The sequence below is a fragment of the Astatotilapia calliptera genome, chromosome 3, assembly GCF_964374335.1.
Source record: "Astatotilapia calliptera chromosome 3, fAstCal68.1, whole genome shotgun sequence".
Classification (NCBI taxonomy): Eukaryota; Metazoa; Chordata; class Actinopteri; order Cichliformes; family Cichlidae; genus Astatotilapia; species Astatotilapia calliptera.
Window position 1 is genome coordinate 39,769,443 of NC_137424.1, and position 19,705 is coordinate 39,789,147.

Genomic DNA, 19,705 nt, shown 5'->3' on the forward strand with positions numbered 1-19,705 from the left:
CAGGCTGAGCAAACGATTGTGGATCCACATCAATATTCAGTGACGAAGCCGCTGAGCAGGGAGACGTGCGAGCACCCGGTCAGCTGTACGTAACCTCAAGATGTCCATTTCAACCACAGTATGGACTTTATGAGAGGCACTCGCCTTTTTAAGGAGCCACAGTGTGTCTTTTGTCCTGGCTTCCTCCCCTCACCCCCAACCGGTCACCGTAGATGGCTGCCCCACCCTGAGCCTGGTTCTGCTAGAAGTTTCACAAATGTTTCAGATCATCAAACAAATACACGATCTGTGACTTGACCTTAAAAATTCAGTTCATGCTGGAAAACCCTCCAACGTGGCTGAATTACAACACGGTGCTGTAGAAGACTCTCTCCCACAATCGATATGTGATCCATTGTTGATCTGCCCACAGCTGTTGTCACTAACAGCACACTCGCTTACATCACTGTCCTGAGACATTCTCGCAAAAAAAATCACGGTTTTAGTAACGCAGTAACGCAGCGTTCCTACGGGAAAGTAACGGTAATATAATTACCGTTTTTGTAATAGTAATCCCTTACTTTACTCGTTACTTGAAAAAAGTAATCAGATTACAGTAACGCATTGCCACACACTGATTGTATAAACAATGTTTTTATTGTATCAGCGGTCTGGTTGTTGTCTGTCACATACACAAAACAAACCCCAGGGAGGCACTTCTCACTGCTCGGCTGCAGTCCCTCGGAGGGCCTTACCGTCTTTGACATTTGAGCCACAGGGTGATGGAAGCTGTGTTAGAAAGACGCAGCAGTGAGCGCCCATCCAGACGGGACAACACGCAGCTCAGCCTTCGACTCCTGCCAACAAATAATTCATACCGCTAACATTTACTTTGTTCAAACGCTGTCCGGCCTTTCTCCCCCGCCCTGTCTGTGAACCCCAAAGCACACGTCTGAGCTGAATGAAATGTCTAAGTGAAGCACGCAGTTAAAGACTGAAAGTTTACAGGAGCTTTTAGAGTTTTTATGCTGTGGGCGAGGAGAAGATCCACCACAGAGCTGATAATCTTTAAATAGAAATACAAAGACGTAGCTTGAAATCAGCTTTATAGTGAGTAAGTATACCTGAACTCGACAAAAGTCCAACAGTTAAATAAAAAGGAGACAGGATGCTTTGAAATTAAATTTCACAAGACAACATAACCCAGAGGTTTAGAGAGCTCCAGCAGTGAAGCCCCACCAGGAAGAAATGCATGTTGGCAGCCTTACAAAGACGAAAGAGGACTGTGAAATTTCAAGGCTTCAATTCCCAGAAATGATGTAACGTTGCCTCAATAAAACTCGCTGCTTGGACCTGAATCTTATCTTTGAGGCTACAGGGCTGGAAACTAGAGTTCAAACAACGATGTGCAGAGCTCTGCACAAATTAAAAATCCAAACAAAGTCAATGAAAAGTCGTGAAGAACGAGTCGATCAAAAGGCTTCATTCTTTATCTTCTTCAGCGGTCTCGTCGAGGGTCGGAGGTCATGTGCTCCGTGGGCGAAGGCGCAGCTTTCAGCCTGCAGGGGGCAGCCCTGAGGGTGGTGAGCGTGAAACCAGCAGAGGCGAGTTTTCAGGGCACCCGGGGTGACGGGCTTCCTTTTAACATCCGCCCTGAAGGGCATCTTCTCCCGCCAGTCTCTTATGTAGACACGCCCTCCTTCAACTAAAGAGTGACAAGAGGGAGACACAAAATCTATCAGACTCAAACGCTCCTCCCAAAAGATACAAATAAATATTTTCTTAAAAGACAGAAATTAGGAGAAGAACACAACATAGATGCCTGGCTGTCAGGGCACCGGGTAGAAAAAGTCATGTCTGCGCTGACCCCCACAGGTTATAAGCTTCTCACCTTTCGAGAGTCGTGCACATTTTTATCTATTATCAGAAAGAAATGTCAACTTTGTTTCTATCTCAAGTCTGACTTTGCTTGCACTCTAAGCAATTTCTGTAGGGGAGGGGATCCAATTTTCTCAAACTGATCCCTCGAGACCAACCAAATTCCAAATGACGATGGTAAAAGCGCTCATTTCCCCTCTTTTTCAATCAACAAAAGCCCAGTGTGATGCCATGACGCCAAGCAAATTAACTCTTTGCATTGGACGATTCAAGAGTTTTGGCAAGCACAAGTACGCTTAAATATGCTTTGATGTCAGTGTTGTGGTTACGGGGGGGGAAGAAAAGGAAGGCATACTTCTCACCCTGCTGTCTGACACTTTTAACCAGGAACAGCAGCAAAACACACTGCTTTACGGTCAACGACAGTACGACTTCCAGGACTGCATTTTAAAAAGTGTTTGTCCAGTTATGTTGAAAGAATTGTGGCCTGGATTGTTGTTTCCAAATTGTGGTTCTGAGCGTGAGACGTTTTCGTGAGTGAATAAAATTTGGAAAAAAAAAGATGTTGCTGCCATGTTTATCTTTAGAAATAGTAGCTTTTAAAAGTCTTAAAAGCATACACTGTAGTTAAAAGATGTCAACATATGGGTAAAATTTTGCAACCTGGAACGAGGCCATCGCCACCTTATGGTTTTAAAGAAGTGCCCATACCAGGAGGTGGGACTAATGCTAGCTAGCAAGCTAGTATGAAAACAAACAAAATGTTCGTAATGGAAAAACTGGACAGCTGACTCCTCTGAGGGCTTTTTGTACTGACGAACACCGAACGAGCAAGGTGCAAGCAATAAAGCATGAACTGTATTCTAATTAAGACGTTCTTTTAAGGATCTATTAAAGAAGACTTGAAACCAAAATTACCAGTTTACTCAAGTCATAAATCAAACGAGAAGTAGGGTAACTTTGAAATATCCCCAGAAAGTAGGGTTAAGGCCTCCATCTTTTATATACAGTCTATGATTTAAATTGTTGGAAAATAAAAATTCAAACAAAATCTTTTTTTAAAAAGAAGCTAACGGTTTTTTATTTAACACCCTTTCTGTTACTCATATAACCTCCAGTATCTTTCTCACTGTCACTGGTTTCATTTAAGCACTATATTGTACTTAATGAACAGTCTAGTTCTCAACAATACAACTTTCAAATGAACCATCTACGAGAACGTAGAGAAGCGTGCAGAAAAGCTACCTCTAAACACTTGATGATTGTTCCTCAGAAGCGTCTGAAGACCTCCGCACTCTTTCTTCAGGAGCCGCAGGGTTTCCTGCCCCAACAGCCCCGCAACCTCGCTCACAGAAAGGCTGCCTGAAGGGCAGGGAAGAGGGACAAACAATGAAAGATGGGAGTTATACATGTGCAGGAAGAGGTCTATTGATTTTATAATCATCAATGCATTAACACAGTGCTTCAGCATGCACAGAGATCGTTTTTATCCAGCATTTCAGACAAAGAACCACTCGGCTTGAGTTGATGTTACCGGCTGTTCTATGACAAGAAAATGCGAGCAAAGCTATATATACACATAGTATATAAAGATTGGTTTACAGTAGAGAGTAGCTTGTCAGAGTGTTTGTCAGAGCTGTAAAGTATGCTCAGTTAAAGCCGTTCCAACAAGCTGTCGGGGCAGCTGGAACGCGTTTTGCCAGAGTAGCCATTTGAGAGCCTGAATCATTTTTGTCAACTCTCCACTGGGGCAGAGATTTTAGAAAGGAAAAGGAGAATATGTACAGTTTTAACCTCTAGGATTAGCATAGTATAGATGACAAACCCCTTTGTAGTCACACATACTTTCGCACTATGGTTATAAAGATCTTTTGGCATTTCTGGCCTTGCCCTTTTTACACCACAAGGGAATTCAATCTGAGCTGACCTTTGGTTTATACAAATGACAAACTTCCTCCTTTCTCTGACGTATTGGAGGGAGAGACACACCGCATGATTTCATAACTATATTTGACTTAAATCTGCATCTTCAGTGATATCTTCATCGTACTTCTGTGGTCACTCGCTGCAATCCCTGCTGGCTTAGAGATGATATGAATACTGAATATGAATGAAAAGCACCGTCTGACCCTCTGATCCAAAACTCAGTTTTCCGAAAACTGTTCAGTTTCAAACTCTTCTGCTTGTCAGGTCTCTGAACCTTGTCTTTCTGCCGTTGAAATTCATCGAAAAACATATTGTCCACCCAAATACATCCTAATTTTAGTTGGCCAAATTGCTGCGTTAATCCCTAAAATATGCGACACACTCCCACATTCACAGACACTAGCGCAGCCAAACCCAGTCGTATGCTACAGAGTGTGAAACTGGGCAGACTCTCATCCCACAGCTCTGACGCCAGGGAGCTCCAGGCCTTGATATAATATCAATACACCGTTTAGAGCTGCCCTTTACTGCCTACAATGTTAATGGGGATTAATGGGATAGGGACAGTATTGACAGAGTAGATTCAGCTTGGACTAAGACCAGGTGCAGATGAGAATTAATGACTTGGCTTAAAGTACAGTTGGACTTGCTTGTTTGAAACGATGCCTGTTGTTTAGGATTGCTTTTGTTGTGCTGAAGAAAAAAAGAAAAAAAAAAAAAAGAGAAAAGAGCTCAGCTGTGATTTCCATCTTTGCAAAAACTGCAACTCTCACAAGGCGTGTAAAGATGACAGGACATATTTCTGAGGGATTACATACTTTTAGGGTAATATTTGTCTTGATGAGCAGAGGAGGGGTAGTGGACATGGAGCTGCCCAGGCAGGAGGAATAGAGGGAGGCCACAGAGAAGATTCATGAATGTAGAGAAGGAGGACATGCAGAGGGTTGGGGTGACAGAAGAGGTTGGAGGCTGGTGATTTGTTGTGGTGACCCCTAAATGGAGAAGCCAAAAGAAGAAGAAGAAATCTATATACTTCTGGAGGAATCATAGGGTTTGGAGACAATGGAAATGCTATGATTCTGCAAACCATTTAACTTGAGCATAAAATGGTCACTCAGACAAACAACAACAGAAATCTCGCTTTTTTCCATCACATTTGAGATCTCTTAATCGGTCTCTCTGTACACGGCTGCCCCACGTCTCTCTTTGCAACCTCACCGCTAGCTCACAGAGCAATAAACACAGCAGAGAGAGAGGAAAGGAGACAGGCTACTGCTGTGCCAGGAGAGCAAGATGTCCCTGCAATGCAAAGGAATAAGTACGCGAGCTTTTTGCTAAACCTTTAAAAAAAAAAAATCTATTTACAAGGTGATGAAAAGTTGGCAAATGATCTGGCAAAGGTGCAAAGCTAGTAACAATCAGGTGAACTGAAACATGAACTTGCTATAATATGATGCCACCGTGTTGCCTGGCAACCTAAAAAAAAAAAAAAAGGGACTACTGGCATTTATATAGTAATGCAGGACACTGACATGTACTAGAACCAATAATTACATTATTATTGCTAATAAACGTAAATATGCATGCTTGCTGAATCCTCTTATAGCACCCAATAAATAATATTTACACTCATCCTCATATATCTATGGCTCGAGCATGTGGCTTACACATTTCCCTGCCAAGCGAAAGATCCCCCGGTTCAGTCTGGGAGGAGACACAAATCCCTTTGGGGTTGTGTCAGGAAGTGCATCCAGCACATCCAGATCAAACGTGCGGAGCTACCTGCTGTGGTGACCCTTTGCGAATAAGGGAGCATCTGAAAGCAACTTTAAAACCGGCCTTTATATGAATGACATTTTGGAGACAAAAGCAAAAGTATACAAAAAACAAAAACAACCCAAAAAACTCCGTTTGGATTTTTTCAAACCAACAATCTGAAAAATATTTGGTTTAAACTGAAGGAAAGCAGAAAATGTTCCAGCATGTGAAAGAGTGAAGTGAAGCGTTCACTCATCAAAAACACACCGTGCCCTTCCACGCAGGCTGCTTCTACTCAGTACAATAGCGTGTTTACTGTCCCTCTGACATTTTACTGAGTTGACATTTAGTGTCGCTCGATGTACAGCTACACACAGATTTTCATTCTCGGCGTGATTACATAACTCTGTGACTCAGCACTACAGCCCGCATGAATTAGTAACTTGCTTCATATTTACAGTGTCTCAGAAGAGCTGTGAGATATTTTTAAGTTTAATGCACAGGAAGCACAATATATGCAACTGATATAAGCAGCAGAGACACTAAGATGTTTTAACTTGCTCAGTGCAAACCTTTTAAATAGAAGAACTTGTCCCAAATAAAAAAGGAAAGAGTCTGATTGATGTTAAATAGGAATTTTCATTTCAAAGAATTACTATAAATCACTGAGTATCAGTCTTATGATACAAACCCAACAATAGCTGGCCAAACAGGAAAAATACTGACTCTTATGCATAGTGAAAACCTGCTTATTTCTGACAGTTTCAGAGCTTAATGAGTATTATTTGTTTGTATTTACAGTAAAAGAGATAAAAAGAAAAGATAAAAGAACATCGTCTGACGTCGCACCAGAGCCATAAAGCCACAGAAACAAAATGATCATAAAATATCCGCTTAAGTGCCAAAAAGGGAAACATCACCATACTGAAAATGATTAGACTTTTTGAAGATGCATTAAAGAGCAGACAGAAACTAAACTCCAAAGCACTTTAAATGACTCCGAGACCCATCTGGATTTATTTAACATGCGCTGGCTCCCTCTGAATTTGGCCTTTGTTCGTACACAGCAGATAACTGGTAGGAATCCCTCAATACAAATGCGTGCTCATGCATAAATCATAGATGGTGGTGCATTATTCATGCAGTCATCTCCATACAGAGTTACACTCTCCCTTTATTCACTCTCCCTAAAATTTTCTACCTTTAATTCCACCGACACCCCGACAAGAAACGTTCTGTTTTAATAATAGCAGGCTTCGTGCCCTTATCTCGTTCATAACGTGTGACTGTGTGTGAGTGTGTGTGTCAGCGGGGCTGCAGAGGTGTTGACAAAGGTGATTGCGTGGGTGCTGTGAAAGTAGATGTGTGTGCGTGTCTGTGGGTGTTTGATACGGGCTGCGTGGTACGCAGCTGGCGGAGGGTGTGGCAGAGTTCAAAGAGGCGTCGCTCTGTGTCATCAGGTCTCACCGGCTGATGCTGAGGGGCAGGATTGTAATCAGCGAGGTGGGGGGGTCAGACGGGATGATGGACGAAGAATGAAATTCAAAGTTCAGGCAGTAGGTGCTGCGGATGTAATGGTGTAGCTGGTGAGTTTTAAAAAGTGCTGACGCCATATGTAACGATTGATTGTGACGGTGTCGTTTCAGAGGCATCGGGTTACATCTGCACCGCACCATACGAGGTAAAAAGCACTCACTATGTAACTGATCAAAGGCATAGACTGTGTACAAAAGATGGAAGTAGCCTCGGGGGTTGAAAAGTGACCACAGTAGGGAAATGCCTCAAACCTGCATTCTTTGTAATGGACAGCAGAGGCACCAAAGCACAACAACAGTTGCCTCAATGTGCTTTATATTATAAGGTAAAGACTCTACAATAATAAAGACAAAACCTTAATCAGATGACCCCCTGTGAGCAAGCACTTGGTGACAGTGGGAAGGAAAAACTCCCTTTTAACAGGAAGAAACCCCCAGCAGAACCAGGCTCAGGGAGGGGCGGCCATCTGTTGGGGGTGAGGGGAGGGAGACGGGGGAAAAGGCACACTGTGGAAATCCAGAGTGGTGCATAAAAACAAAGGGTGAACGAACAAGAAATACTCAACAAGCCCCTGGCAACCCAGCAGCGTAACTAAGGGAGCACTCAGGGTTACCTGATCTAGCCTTAACTATAATCGTTATCAAAAAAGGAAAGTTGAGAGCGTGTCTGTCTCCCACATTCAAATGCTTGCACGCTTCAATAAATCACTGGACCCGTTTCTCATTTTCCCAGCAAAATATAAAGAAACGAGGTGTGGCTGAAGACTTTAGCAGAGTGCTGTACACCAATGTGGTGAATACATTAGAGGCAACGAGATGTCCACTAATAGCCAACCATTAGCTTCGAAGCAAAGGGAGAGTAGTGAATCTGTATCCTGTATATGTGGACAAGGCTTAAATAGTGTGGTTCACAACAGCTGCTTATCCACAGACATTAACATCCACCTACCAGCCCTTATACAGCTTTCTTACATCATATACACTTTCAAGCTCATCTAATGTTCTTCTCACCTCTCCAGCAGAAAACACATTATAAAGTCATTTTGCCTTTAATTACAGGTTGATACACTTAATCACAGTGAGAGAAGTTAATAAAAAAATAGGGTGATAGATGTTTTTGATATGCTAAGACTGGGTCATTTACATAGCGCCAAATCACAACAGCGGTTGCCTTGAGATGCTTTTTTTTGGTAAAGACAATAATTAATAATAACTGTGTTATAATATAAAAACGTGACAATGTCTTTAAAAGCTGTTTTTGGTGCGAATAATTGGTCAATTTAGCCGACTGCTAGGTGGTAGTTAGGCAACATGATGACATCCTAATATCTCATCTAGACAAGAACCTTCAGGGGCCTAAGATGCATCTGAGCGCCAGGTCTTGATGCTCAGACCGGGCACTCAGATGCATCACACAGAGAGTCTTTCTGTCCTACAGGCAAATAGGAACACCTCACAGATACTGATCCTATTCTGGATTTGATCTCAACCTGTGACTCAGTTCAGCAGCGACTCATGTCAATCGTTTTACCTCCTTGGTTCCAGTCACGGCAGGATCCTTCTCCATCGCCCGCGGTCATTCCCAGAAGAGCATTAGCAACCCGCAGAACAACACCGTCAACAAAGTCCCGCGGGAGAGCAGCACAATTTCGCACCGCTTCGACGCGATCTCGCGGCTGGAACCCGGCTCCCCAGGAGCTCCCGGGGGTGCCGTTACAGCTTCCGTCCCCATTGCAACAGTCCTCGTCATTACTGACGTCTGACCTCTGAACTGTGACCCCGGGAGCAGTGCAGCGGCTGTGGATGTAATGAGCCCTTTGTTGCTCTACCTCAGGTTCATCAGATAACTGATAGTTTCTTGACTTTCCTAAAAGACACACCTGTGGGAAAAAAAAGAAAAAAAAAAGAGAGCAGAGTGTGAGGGCGACTCCCTGTTTGGTTGTCTTTTCTTGTTATTAAGTTCAAAGAAATCATACTTTTTCTTTCCATTTGAAAATGTTCCCATGAAATAATTTTGTGGGAGAGCTTTTGCTGATATGAGCAAACTGAGTGTTACTGATGAGCAAACAGCAAAGCCCAGAAAATAATAGCTTGTTCTTTTTATGGCCACGAGTATATTGTAGCTATTAATGGCTACCCGCTAACAGATTTATTGTTCCCTCTGGGATTATAAAGACATCCTTGATTTATTGTACGTCTACACTAAACGAAGCCCAGGTGGAGAAAAGGCTGGGACGCACAGCTGTATGATTTACTTCAGCCATCCACTGATCATAGCGCTGAGAAGTGTTTCCACATAATCCCAGGATTGCAAAAACATGTAATGAAGTTACTGACTTCAAGCTAATCGCATGACAGCAGCTGGTCAAGACAACCTGATGAAGGTCCAAGCTGTTTCGAGCTGACAGGAAGGTAACAGTAACTTAAATAGCCACTCATTTCAACCGAGGTGCAGAAAGGCATCTCAGTGCACAACAGATCCAGCCTTGAAGCAGTTGGGCTACAGCAGCAGAAGACCCTACTAGCTGACAGGAAGCTGAGGCTACAGTTCACACAGACTTTCCAAACACACAGCAGACTGGAAAACCATCGCCTGATCCCGTCTCAGTTTCTGTTGTGACATTCAGACGGAGTCAGTATATGGTGTAAACATGAAAGCATGGATCCTGCCTCGGATCAACAGGAAGTCTTGGCACACTCAGTACTAACCAAATGTTAAACACCCCAATCTGCATGTGTTTTGTTGTTGACCATGTCCATACATTCATGACCACAGTGTAACACTCCATGTCGCAAAGCTCAACGTGACAGCGAGTTCCCTGTACTCTAAAGTCCTCCACAGTCACCAGATCTCAACCCAACAGAGCAGCTTTGTGATGCGGTGAAACGGCAGATTCTCATCACGGATGTGCAGCAACTGTGATGCTGTCTTGGCAACGTAGCCCTTTTGTGCTATTCTGAAAGAAGAGTTATAACTTTCAGATCTGTGCAGGGGAGAGATGCAGTTGAGGTGCATTATGGGAAACGTCATAACTAAGGTGTGTTTTAATTTTCACAAACTTTTTTACAACCATTTCAAACCTGCACCTATTACAGAACCCCACCAAACGGATTTCTCTCTTTATTTCTTTCCCTCGCTGTCTTGTATTAATTATTTGATAGCTGACAGCACAGCTGCGCGGTAGACGGGTGGAGAGAGAAGAAGAATTCACGAATTGCTGAACTAATACAATGTGATTTGTTCTGGAGCACAGACTGAAAGAAGAAGGAAAAAAAAAACAGAGGCCGGGGTCAAACAAATGTTTACAACAAGTCAGATGGATTTGCTGTGAAGCCGCCTCCACTCTGTTTCTGTCAGCCTACCCGTTTAGTAGAAGGTATTCTCAAACAGTCTTCGTCAGTGTTGAAGCCACAGACTTGGCTGACCTCAGCGATGAAGTCGATGTATTCCTTGTACTGAGACTTCTTACACTGGCGTCTCTGGTATTTTCCACAGAAGTCGAAGAAACAGCAGGGGAGGACAAAGTAGCGGCAGGAATAAGACGACCTATAATTTGAAAAAGAAGGGACAAAATAAATCTACACAGTGCCGATCATTACTCTTTAATGCAGTCAGACTACAGAGGACTTGTTTTACTTAAGCATTTTTCCACCTTTACTCAAACTGTTCAGACAGGAAGCGACACACACAAGAAATCATCATCTGCAGTCTCAAACAAGGAGAAATCTGACTCCTCACGCTGAGGCTCAACATCGCCATCAGGTGGCCGTTTCAGTAAACACACACACACACACACACTCTTCACACATCACCCCCTGCCCATAATGTTATTCCAAAACTGGAGAGATCAGCTGGCACTTGAGCTGCTGAGTGTGATTGTGTCTCCTGATGACTCGCCTGGCTGCTATAACGGGGATCCACGGTGTGAGCTCGTCCGAATGGTTCCCAATCAGCCAGTCTGTACCCGGGAATAAGAAGCTCTCGCTGGGAGTAATTGCCTTTTCCTGAAATAGCACAGACCCAAAGAGTACAAGAGGTCCTTAGAGCAGGAGGGATGCACACCGGTCTAATTTAATATCATTTAATAGAAATAAGTATTTTTATCTGCTTAGACTTTTATTTGAGATGCATTTAAAGTTTTGGTTTGGGTTTTTTTCTTAGTGGGCTCAAATATTTTTTATAATTGCAATTAGAAAACAACTACAAGATCCCAACAACTTTTTTTAGAGAGTTTATATAAATCCTTTCATATTTAACAGATGGCCCTGACACCAACATCACAAATGATGAGAGTTAAGAGCCTGTGAAGTCCAGAGAGCTTCCGAATAAAGGTTGAGGACTGAGTACAGCTGCCCCGGGGGCGCAGAGAGATTGTTCTACCACATCCGCTCCGCTAAAATCGGTCAATAATAGATGACCTGAAATGGAAGCAGTCAGCAGCTTGTTGTTAAATGAGCGACTGAGGACAGGAGGCAGACGGGAGAAAGCGGCGTTTTCAGGGCAGGTTTCTCTGGAAATGTGTGTGTCCACATGTGTATGCAAGCTTCTGTGGTAGTATTTTCTTTGTGCAGCTTATTACAATCATAAAAGCAAGAATCTCTTAAGTAAACTACAAGAAATGTACAGTGCTGTGAAAAACTATTAGTCCACAGAATATTGGAAAATATTCTGTGGACTGATGAGACAAAATTTGAACTTTTTGGAACGTTTGAGTCCCGTTACATCTGGCATAAATCGAACAAAGCAATTCATAAAAAGAACGTCACACATGGGACGACCGTCAAGTTATGCCCTAAATCTCAAGATCTGAAACACACCAGCAGGTCCGCCTCTAAGTAGCTCAGATAACGGCACTGTTGCCTCACCGTCGCACACGTCCAGGTTTGTAACCCACCATGTTGTCAGGCCTTTCTGTGTGGAGTCTGCATGCTCTCTCTGTGTGACCTAGTCAAAGTGTGGACCTGAATCCAATTGAGATGCTTTGGCGTGACTTTAAACAAGCAGTTCATGCTGGAAACACCTTAAATGTGGCTAAATTAAAACTATTCTGCAAAGATGAGTGGGGCTAAAATTCCTCCACGCTGATGTGAGACTCACTGCCAGTTATCACAATCACTTGATTGCAGTTTTTGCTGCCAAGGGTGGCAAAACCGCATTCATAGGTTTAGGAGGGCAATTACTTTTCCACACAGGGCCGTGTATGCTTGGATAGATTTTCGTTGCCCTGAATAAATTAAATCCTCATTTAAAAACTGCACTTTTTATTTATTCAGGTTGTCTTTTTCTAATTTCTAAACACATAAGAAAGAGGAAAAAGACTTTTTCACAGCACTGCAGGTGTAAAATTCTCCCTGATCATTACTTTTACATCTTTATGAATGCTTCATTGTACTTTTTAATTACAATAAATTGAAGCACAAAGTGAGGACACGGAGTCGAACGTTTCATGCTCGGCTCGCTCACCTCCAGCAGAGTCTGGGGGCCGTACATGTCCCAGATCTTCCTCCTGCGAACATCGATGCCCCTTCCAGGGTGCTGTAACACAAGATGCCTGATAGTCAGAGAGGCTAATCAACCTCAAACACATTCACACACTCAGCCAAGTCAGATCAAAAACATTAAAATTTAGAATGTACCCCTTAACGACAATGGCCGGCCGATATGTTTCTACTACCAGATCTGGACCTGCCCCGGCGTTTTCCCCCGTCTATAAAAGTCCACTGTTTACCTCAGCTGCTGAGTGAGAGATGTCCATCTTTATTTACGCTTTACTTTGTCAAAGGAGATCGATACGGGTTGAGCTGCTGTTTTTACCGCTGTTAGCTCCTGTTAGCCAACAAAGTTGGAATCAAACACTTACTGAATAAACTCGCATCCAATGTGAGATGCAATCAAACTGTTTATCAGAGGGAAAGTGTGACCTTTAAACTCTACGTTATACTAACTGCTGTTGTTGCCAGCTCATTGTCAGTTGCCTGGAGATACGAGGGTCGCATTTCTAATCTGTAGAAAATATGTAATTGGGACAATATCTGGAATAAATCAGCATAGTTATGAAAAGTTTTGTCTTCAGTTCAGGAAACAAGGTATGAGATGTTGGTTTGGAAAAATATTCAGCGATGCTTCATCTCCTGCTTTGCGTTTGTGTGGGAGCCCCGTCAAGAACCTGTCCATTATCCATTATGCTAGCAGTGTCCAAGCTTTCTTTTTTTTTTTTTCATACCGCACCTCCCCTGCAATGGCTCTGCGCCCCCCCTAGGGGGCGGGCCCCACACTTTGGGAAGCTCTGCACTAACTAACTCCTATACATTTTTAATGGATCCATTCTAAGTTTATATGAACATATCAGTTTGTTGAAAGAGACACTAATCTATGTATATTTATGAGTACAACACTCTTTTTTTTAAATCAAATAAACTAAAAGGAAATTACTGACTGTACCTTTAAGACAGCGCTTCTGGCTTTCCTAAAGTTAGTGTGAAATGTTTTATATGTGACCACCATATACAGGGTTATCAAATATGAAGAGTGTTCTCATACTGTGGATGATTTTGAGGACTTTGTGGGCTTTGGGTGAGAATGTAACCAGGAAGTAGCTGCTGTTTGATTTTCTTCTAAATTCAAACAGTGTTCAGTCACCAGTGTGCAGAACAAAAGCTGAGGATTCAGTCACTCATAACAAAGATCAAACACTCGGTCCAGCGTGACGATCTGGCCTAATAAACTGCTGCTTTTACATGAATTCATCAAGCACTGAACTCACCCCTTCATTGGTCAGAATGTGAACCAAGAGGCCATTTCCACAGCCGAGGTCCACAAAGGACTGCCTGGCAGTCAGACCTTTCTCTGCTCTCTCCTCGGCCCACAGCACCTGCAGCAGCACGGTGACACAGACTCATGGTTAGGGACTGACAAATGCTGCTGATGCTGCTGATACTCGTAACCTACAAATGGATTCCTAAGGTCAAAGGTCATTTTTCACATTCAGGTTGATTGATTTAGCTTAAGTTGCATGACCCTCTGACACCTGACATAAGGTCATGTGAGTTATTAGCTGTTTTTACCTGCACACACAGTACCTGTATGGACGTATTTGTTAATTATTTCAAAGGCTAATTCAAGTATAATCGTGATAGGATCCACTCATTTGGTGAAAAGAAGATTATTGGAAGGTTTGAACTAACCAGGAGATACGTAGCAATAGCAACATCCTCATACACAAACTTTTCAGGATCTGTAACCTCAGGCCAAACCTGGAAACAGTGTGAAAAATATATATGAATATATCAACACAAGAGAATAGGACGTAAACAAAAGAATAAACAAGCCTCACATCATCCAGTCTCCTCACCTTCACCATGGCCTTGTACTTGTCCTTCAGCTGTTGGTACATGAGGCTGTACTTCTCCACTGGCAGCAGAGACAACGTGCTCCTGAACTCGCTACTCCTGCACTCGGTGGCCCAGCGCACCAGTTTAGGCAGCAGGTCAGAGGACAGCCAGGGCAGCTTGGGGTAGGCGACGCCATCAGAGAACCAGGAATCGACCGACAGCGCACACAACTCCAGGGACCTGCAGATAAAGCACAAGTCATCTACAGTGTTGTGCTCATTTTATGCTAACTATACTAACATGTATATTAACTGAGAGTTTGTGACGTCGCTGCTCCGAGTTCACTTATATCAATATCAGGAGGATTTTTAAATATGAAAAAATAATTTTAAATATTAATAAGAAAAAGGAGATAAACCCAAAACAAATTTAAAAAAACAGAGACAATGTAACAAAGTTTGAACAATAAGAATAACAACTCTAAATTATATTCTGTGGTTTAAATTTTCTTATTGCTGTTGACGCTGAATGTCAGACCCATTTTTAAACATCAGTGGTGGACTACAAAAATAATAATACTAGATGGTGAAGACCCTCAAAAAAACCCTAATAACTTGTCTTTCATTCATACACCCACTGTTAGAAGAAATCAAGACTCAGACCAGACGAGATTTTCCAGTCTTTTCTTGTCCAGTGAAATGCAGCCTCAGTTTTAACAGGAGTGGCACCTGGATTGGTCTTCTGCTGTAGTAGACGATCCACTTAAATGTTTAATATGTTGTGCACTCAGAGATGCTCTTCGGCATATTTTTTGTTATAACAAGTGTCTATTTGAGTTACTTTTGGCTTCCTATCAGCTCGAAGAGGTCTGGACATACTCTGACCTCTGACAAAAAGAAGCAGAGCTGCAGCTCATTGGATATTTTTTCTTTTTCCACTCCATTCCCAGTAAACTCTAGAAATGCCAGCAGATCAGCAGTTTCTGAAATATTCCAACCTATACGTATGGCACCAACAATAATGCCATGCTCAAAGTCACTTAAATCACCTTTCTTCCTCATTCTGATGCTCAGTTTGAACATCAGGATTGTATAATCAACCAGTAAACTATCGTCCAAAACAAGGCATTTCGTCCTGTATGTTCTAATGTGCTGTAAAGATGATGACTGCAGACTCACCATTCCTCACAGTCCTGATTGCAGAGCTGAATCTGATAAATGTTGCCTTTCCTCAGAGACGCTTTTCCCTCTGCATCCTCTTCAAATGGAATAAAGGTCACTCGCTGTCTACCAAAGTCTGCAGAGAACAAGAGAGAAGGCATTAGAAAGAAATATAACTGATACAACAGTTTGCAGAAGTGAGAAGCTCTTACCTTTCAGGATAATTTCTTTATGCAGGTTTGTCCCATAACAGTTTACTTTGGGAATAAATGTCCTGAAGCTGGAGGACCATGGTTTGTCGGCTTCGTGGGCAGCTGAGGCCCCAGTGATCATGAAGAGCAGCGCATCTGTGAAGAGTTCAGGATCATGCAGCAGGAGCCGTAGGTCGTCTTGGTCCACATCTTTGCTGTCTGTCTCTTTAACTCCACAAAGACGCTTGTTTACAACATGAGGTTTCTTTATCCACACGTCTACGGCTGACCAGAAGCCATCGGGGAGACTCTTACATCCTCCCGGGAACTTTATATCGAAGAGCTTTGGCATATCTGAGCAAGCGAAGCATGTGTGTCTACAATCACTGAATCAACTTCCGGACAGGAGGGGTTTTGTTTTTTGTTTTTTGGGGGGGGGGGTTGCACCGATATATGTTTCCAAGAACAATGAAATGAAAAACGGATCATTTACGATAAATCCTACTTTGGTCCAAAAACCTTTTAAGAGCTTTATTTAAAAGAAAAGCGAGAGGCAGCTAGAAAAACGCACTACTATGTCGCTGAGTGATGACGTTTACACCAGCGACAAAACTCTATCATCTACGCGGCATGCCCAATAGAGGGTGCTGTTTATCTTTGTCTGTAATGACTCTGTAGTCATTCAGGGGTTTAGGGGGATGCTTTTGTTTTGTTTTTTGTTTTACTAAATAGCGAACAAGTCAAAAAGAAATCACTAAAACTATAAGAAGATTATTTGTAGCCTTCACTAAAGCTGTTTTTGTACTGTGATGAGCTCTGAAACCTGACTGAAACTCTTCAAATAAACCGAATAATAAACATCGGCAGATGATCAGTATGCTGTTTTACAAGGTTGGAGATTGGCCTAAGAAAGCTAGGTCAACTGATGGCTTTTTAAGCAACGATTTAACTTCTACCAGCTTGGATGTCTGTGGTATAAAGTAAAAGTAACGAACACAGTGTTGGAGTGTTGCACAGTATAGCAGATTAATGTGATTTTTAGCAGATGATGCTTAGATTCATTCACCGAATTCCTCCTTCGTACCAACTTTATAATATCTATTATAAGTTAGTATGAACATTGTAGTGTCAGTGTAGAGGATGGATGCAGTAGCACAGATCAACTGATCACAGCTTGTGCATTAAGAAAATCTGCTGGCACTCTCTATAGAACCTATTCTGAGTTGTGAGTTCTTGCCCTTCCTGAACCATTTCAACTGATTTTAGGATTAGTCGACACTAATATATAGATTTCTTCATAAAATTAAGGCAAATCATCAAAATAATCTCAGCTCTTCATGTTTCTTCTCGCTGTCTTCAAGCTTGGACTCTTCCCTTTCTTCTCTTTCAGCATTTGTGCATTTCTTTGGCAGGCTTTATCAAACATTGTGTACAAGCCTTGATTTTTTTTCTTTCCATGTCTTGAAGCTTGCTTTGTATCTCTTTATTTAAGCTTACAATTCTTGAATTTTGCACTTCATAAGTTGGTGTGCTGCCTCCTGCTGTTCTTTGTCTTTCAACAGTTGAGTATTTCATCTCACTGATTCTTCCAACATTACTTGCAGCCCTTCATTTTTCTTCTCTTCCACTTGAAGCTTGCACTTCATCACTTGGTGTATAGCTTCCATATTATGAATTTGCACTGCAAATGTTATTGTATTTCCTCCTGCTGTTCATTCTCATACAACATTTGTTTATTTCTTTGATGTGCTTCATCAATCATGTCTTGGATCTTGATCTCCATCTCAGTGCTTCGTGCTTCTCTTGTTTTCAGTTCAGCTTCCATATCTTGAAGCTTACATTGCTGTTGGTGTATTTCCTGCTGCTCCTCTTTCTCTTTCATCACACATTTTTTGCAGGCCTTTATTTTTGTTCTCCATGTCTTGGAGCTCTGACTACACGTCACGATACTTCTTGTCCACCTGAGTTTTTTCCACATGCCTTTCTTTAATCCTGTTCTCCAGGTGGAGTTTTTCCCTCACTACATTTATCAAATGCTTTTCTGAGTGCTACAAATCCACTCCTTTCAGGAGCGATGGGGTGAGCCTTTTTTCATGTTTTTTTTTTTTTAGTATCTCAATGCTACAATTCTTCTAAGAATCTGAATGTTTTCGAATTCTTCTTAGTTCATACTGAATGATTGATGGCTGTGAACATCAAAGCTGCAAACAAACAGACGCTTGGGCTGAAAATGGAACTTTACTCTGCCTACTTATAAGTTCAGACCAAAGAAAGGTGAATTTTATATCCTAAAAATCTCCCAAGGCTGCTGCTGAGGTCAACACTACATGACACTTTTGAATAGGAGGTTTTTTTTCTATTTTATTTTATTTTATTGGAAGAATTATAAATAAAGTTACAATCTCTGCAATTATTGTGACATTCATATTATTATTCACCGACTCATTAACATATTTATTTTCAGTGGTCATCACATATAGAAAACTGCACATATAGAATCAAAAGTCAAATCTAATAAGAATAGGTCAAATGTGACTTTGTGATTTTGCTAGCATTTCAAAGGGTTTTTCCTGCTGGACGTTATTATCCCAATTCCACAGTGTCCTCTCGATCTCCCTTTTTCCTGAATGAGTGTGTCAGGACACCTTCTTGCTGGGATGAGCTGTAGGAGCTTCTCCTCACCTGGCGCTGCTGACTCAAACTGGCACACAAACTGTCCATCATTAGTTACCTGCACGTGTACGAATCAGCTCTTCATCCACTCATGTCCAGCTCAGTGCTGCACTCAGTAACTAGTGCAGCTCTAGGAAATCATCTTCATTGGCTGTTTTTCTCCATCGCTCTTAGATCCCCTCTGCTGTGCCCGTCTAAAAGAAAACTAACTGTCTGGGAAAAACTTTGTTCACCTGCCTGCCTTTGGCTCAAACCTGTTCTCTTGTGTAATCAAACCTGGTTCCTCTCTCACCGTCTGCCTTTGGGTCCAAAACCCAGTGCCCATTTTGACTGTAACAATGAACTGAACTGAAATCTAACCTACAACACCAAAAACGGTGCACCATCTTTGTCCCATGGGAGACATATTATGTCTCTGTTAAAAATACAAGTTGTGGACATTTTCGAAGGTTTGACCCTTTAAACTTTTTTTAAAAAGGAAGAAATTTGGGCGACACCATGTGTCCTCCAGCAAATATTTCCTCTGTGGTCCCATTAAAGATGGATTAAAACATGACCTTGAGTTCTCTGTTCCTTGGCCATAATGCACAGGATAAACAGCTCACTGTGTGAAGAAAGGTTGATTAAAGAAAAGAAGAAGAATCTTAAAAAGAAAGAAAGAAATAATGGCCCAGACTTCAGGAATCGCTAATCAAATATATAAAAGTTTTGATTCATTCATAAGCGTGATCACTCCTGGGCTATGGTTTAAATCTATGTTACAGCTATAAGCACTAAAAGAGATTTTAAAAAATAAATTTTCTGTTGTCTACATGGTCGCCTTTACCTCTACACCGAAACAGAAAATAAGAACAGTCAGGGGTTAAAGTGAGATTTGGCAAGTGGTACAGTGTGTACACACCACTGACACAAACGGTTTGAAATAACAAGATGTTGAATGAACTTGTCAAAGTCTCCATTCTTTAGCCGTCTTCCATATATCTTATTTCTCTTTATGAGGCTCTTTAAGATAATTAACATTTTCTGACAGGGTGAACCCAGCCCAGCCCAGAGGAAGCACTGGCTCCAAGTCTCTTATTTCTTTTATTTACTCTATAAATATGAGTCTGACTGTGTGTGAGTTACAGTGACAGTGAAGACTATTATATTTCTTTCTGCTTCTGGTCTTTTCAGTTCAGACGTGTCATTTTTCATTTTCACGGCAATGATTTGTCCGTGTAGAGTTGCAAAACACAAGAGCTTGTGAATGTGAGAACTTGTAAAAATTAACTAA

The 19,705-nt window shown here is 41.9% G+C and overlaps 1 protein-coding gene across 3 annotated transcripts; it reads right to left on the minus strand.

Moving 5' to 3' along the window:
• Positions 1-617: 617 nt before the first annotated feature.
• On the minus strand, positions 618-16,367 carry trmt44 (tRNA methyltransferase 44 homolog). 3 transcript variants are annotated; one of them, XM_026162015.2, is made up of 12 exons: positions 15,781-16,334; positions 15,587-15,704; positions 14,429-14,648; positions 14,262-14,330; positions 13,841-13,948; positions 12,541-12,612; positions 10,975-11,081; positions 10,440-10,623; positions 8,608-8,956; positions 4,602-4,775; positions 3,103-3,219; positions 618-1,684 (listed from the first exon to the last, which is right to left on the minus strand). In XM_026162015.2, the coding sequence occupies exons 1-12, from the start codon at positions 16,109-16,111 to the stop codon at positions 1,452-1,454; spliced, it is 2,082 nt and encodes a 693-aa protein (XP_026017800.2). In that variant the 5' UTR covers positions 16,112-16,334; the 3' UTR covers positions 618-1,451. The 3 variants fall into 3 exon arrangements, with proteins under 3 accessions (XP_026017800.2, XP_026017801.2, XP_026017802.2); XM_026162016.2 differs by lacking the exon at positions 4,602-4,775 and having other exon boundaries at positions 15,781-16,367; XM_026162017.2 differs by lacking the exons at positions 618-1,684; positions 3,103-3,219 and adding an exon at positions 4,306-4,476.
• Between the last annotated feature and the right edge of the window lie 3,338 nt (positions 16,368-19,705).

Excerpts from the sequence above, each read along its gene's own strand:
- trmt44 (XM_026162015.2), bottom strand. The coding sequence starts at position 16,111 with ATGCCAAAGCTCTTCGATATAAAGTTCCCGGGAGGATGTAAGAGTCTC. Across the intron at positions 14,331-14,428 it reads AGTACAAGGCCATGGTGAAG|GTTTGGCCTGAGGTTACAGA; the intron begins GTGAGGAGACTG and ends CACTGTTTCCAG. Across the intron at positions 8,957-10,439 it reads GAATACCTTCTACTAAACGG|GTGTGTCTTTTAGGAAAGTC; the intron begins GTAGGCTGACAG and ends TTTTTCCCACAG.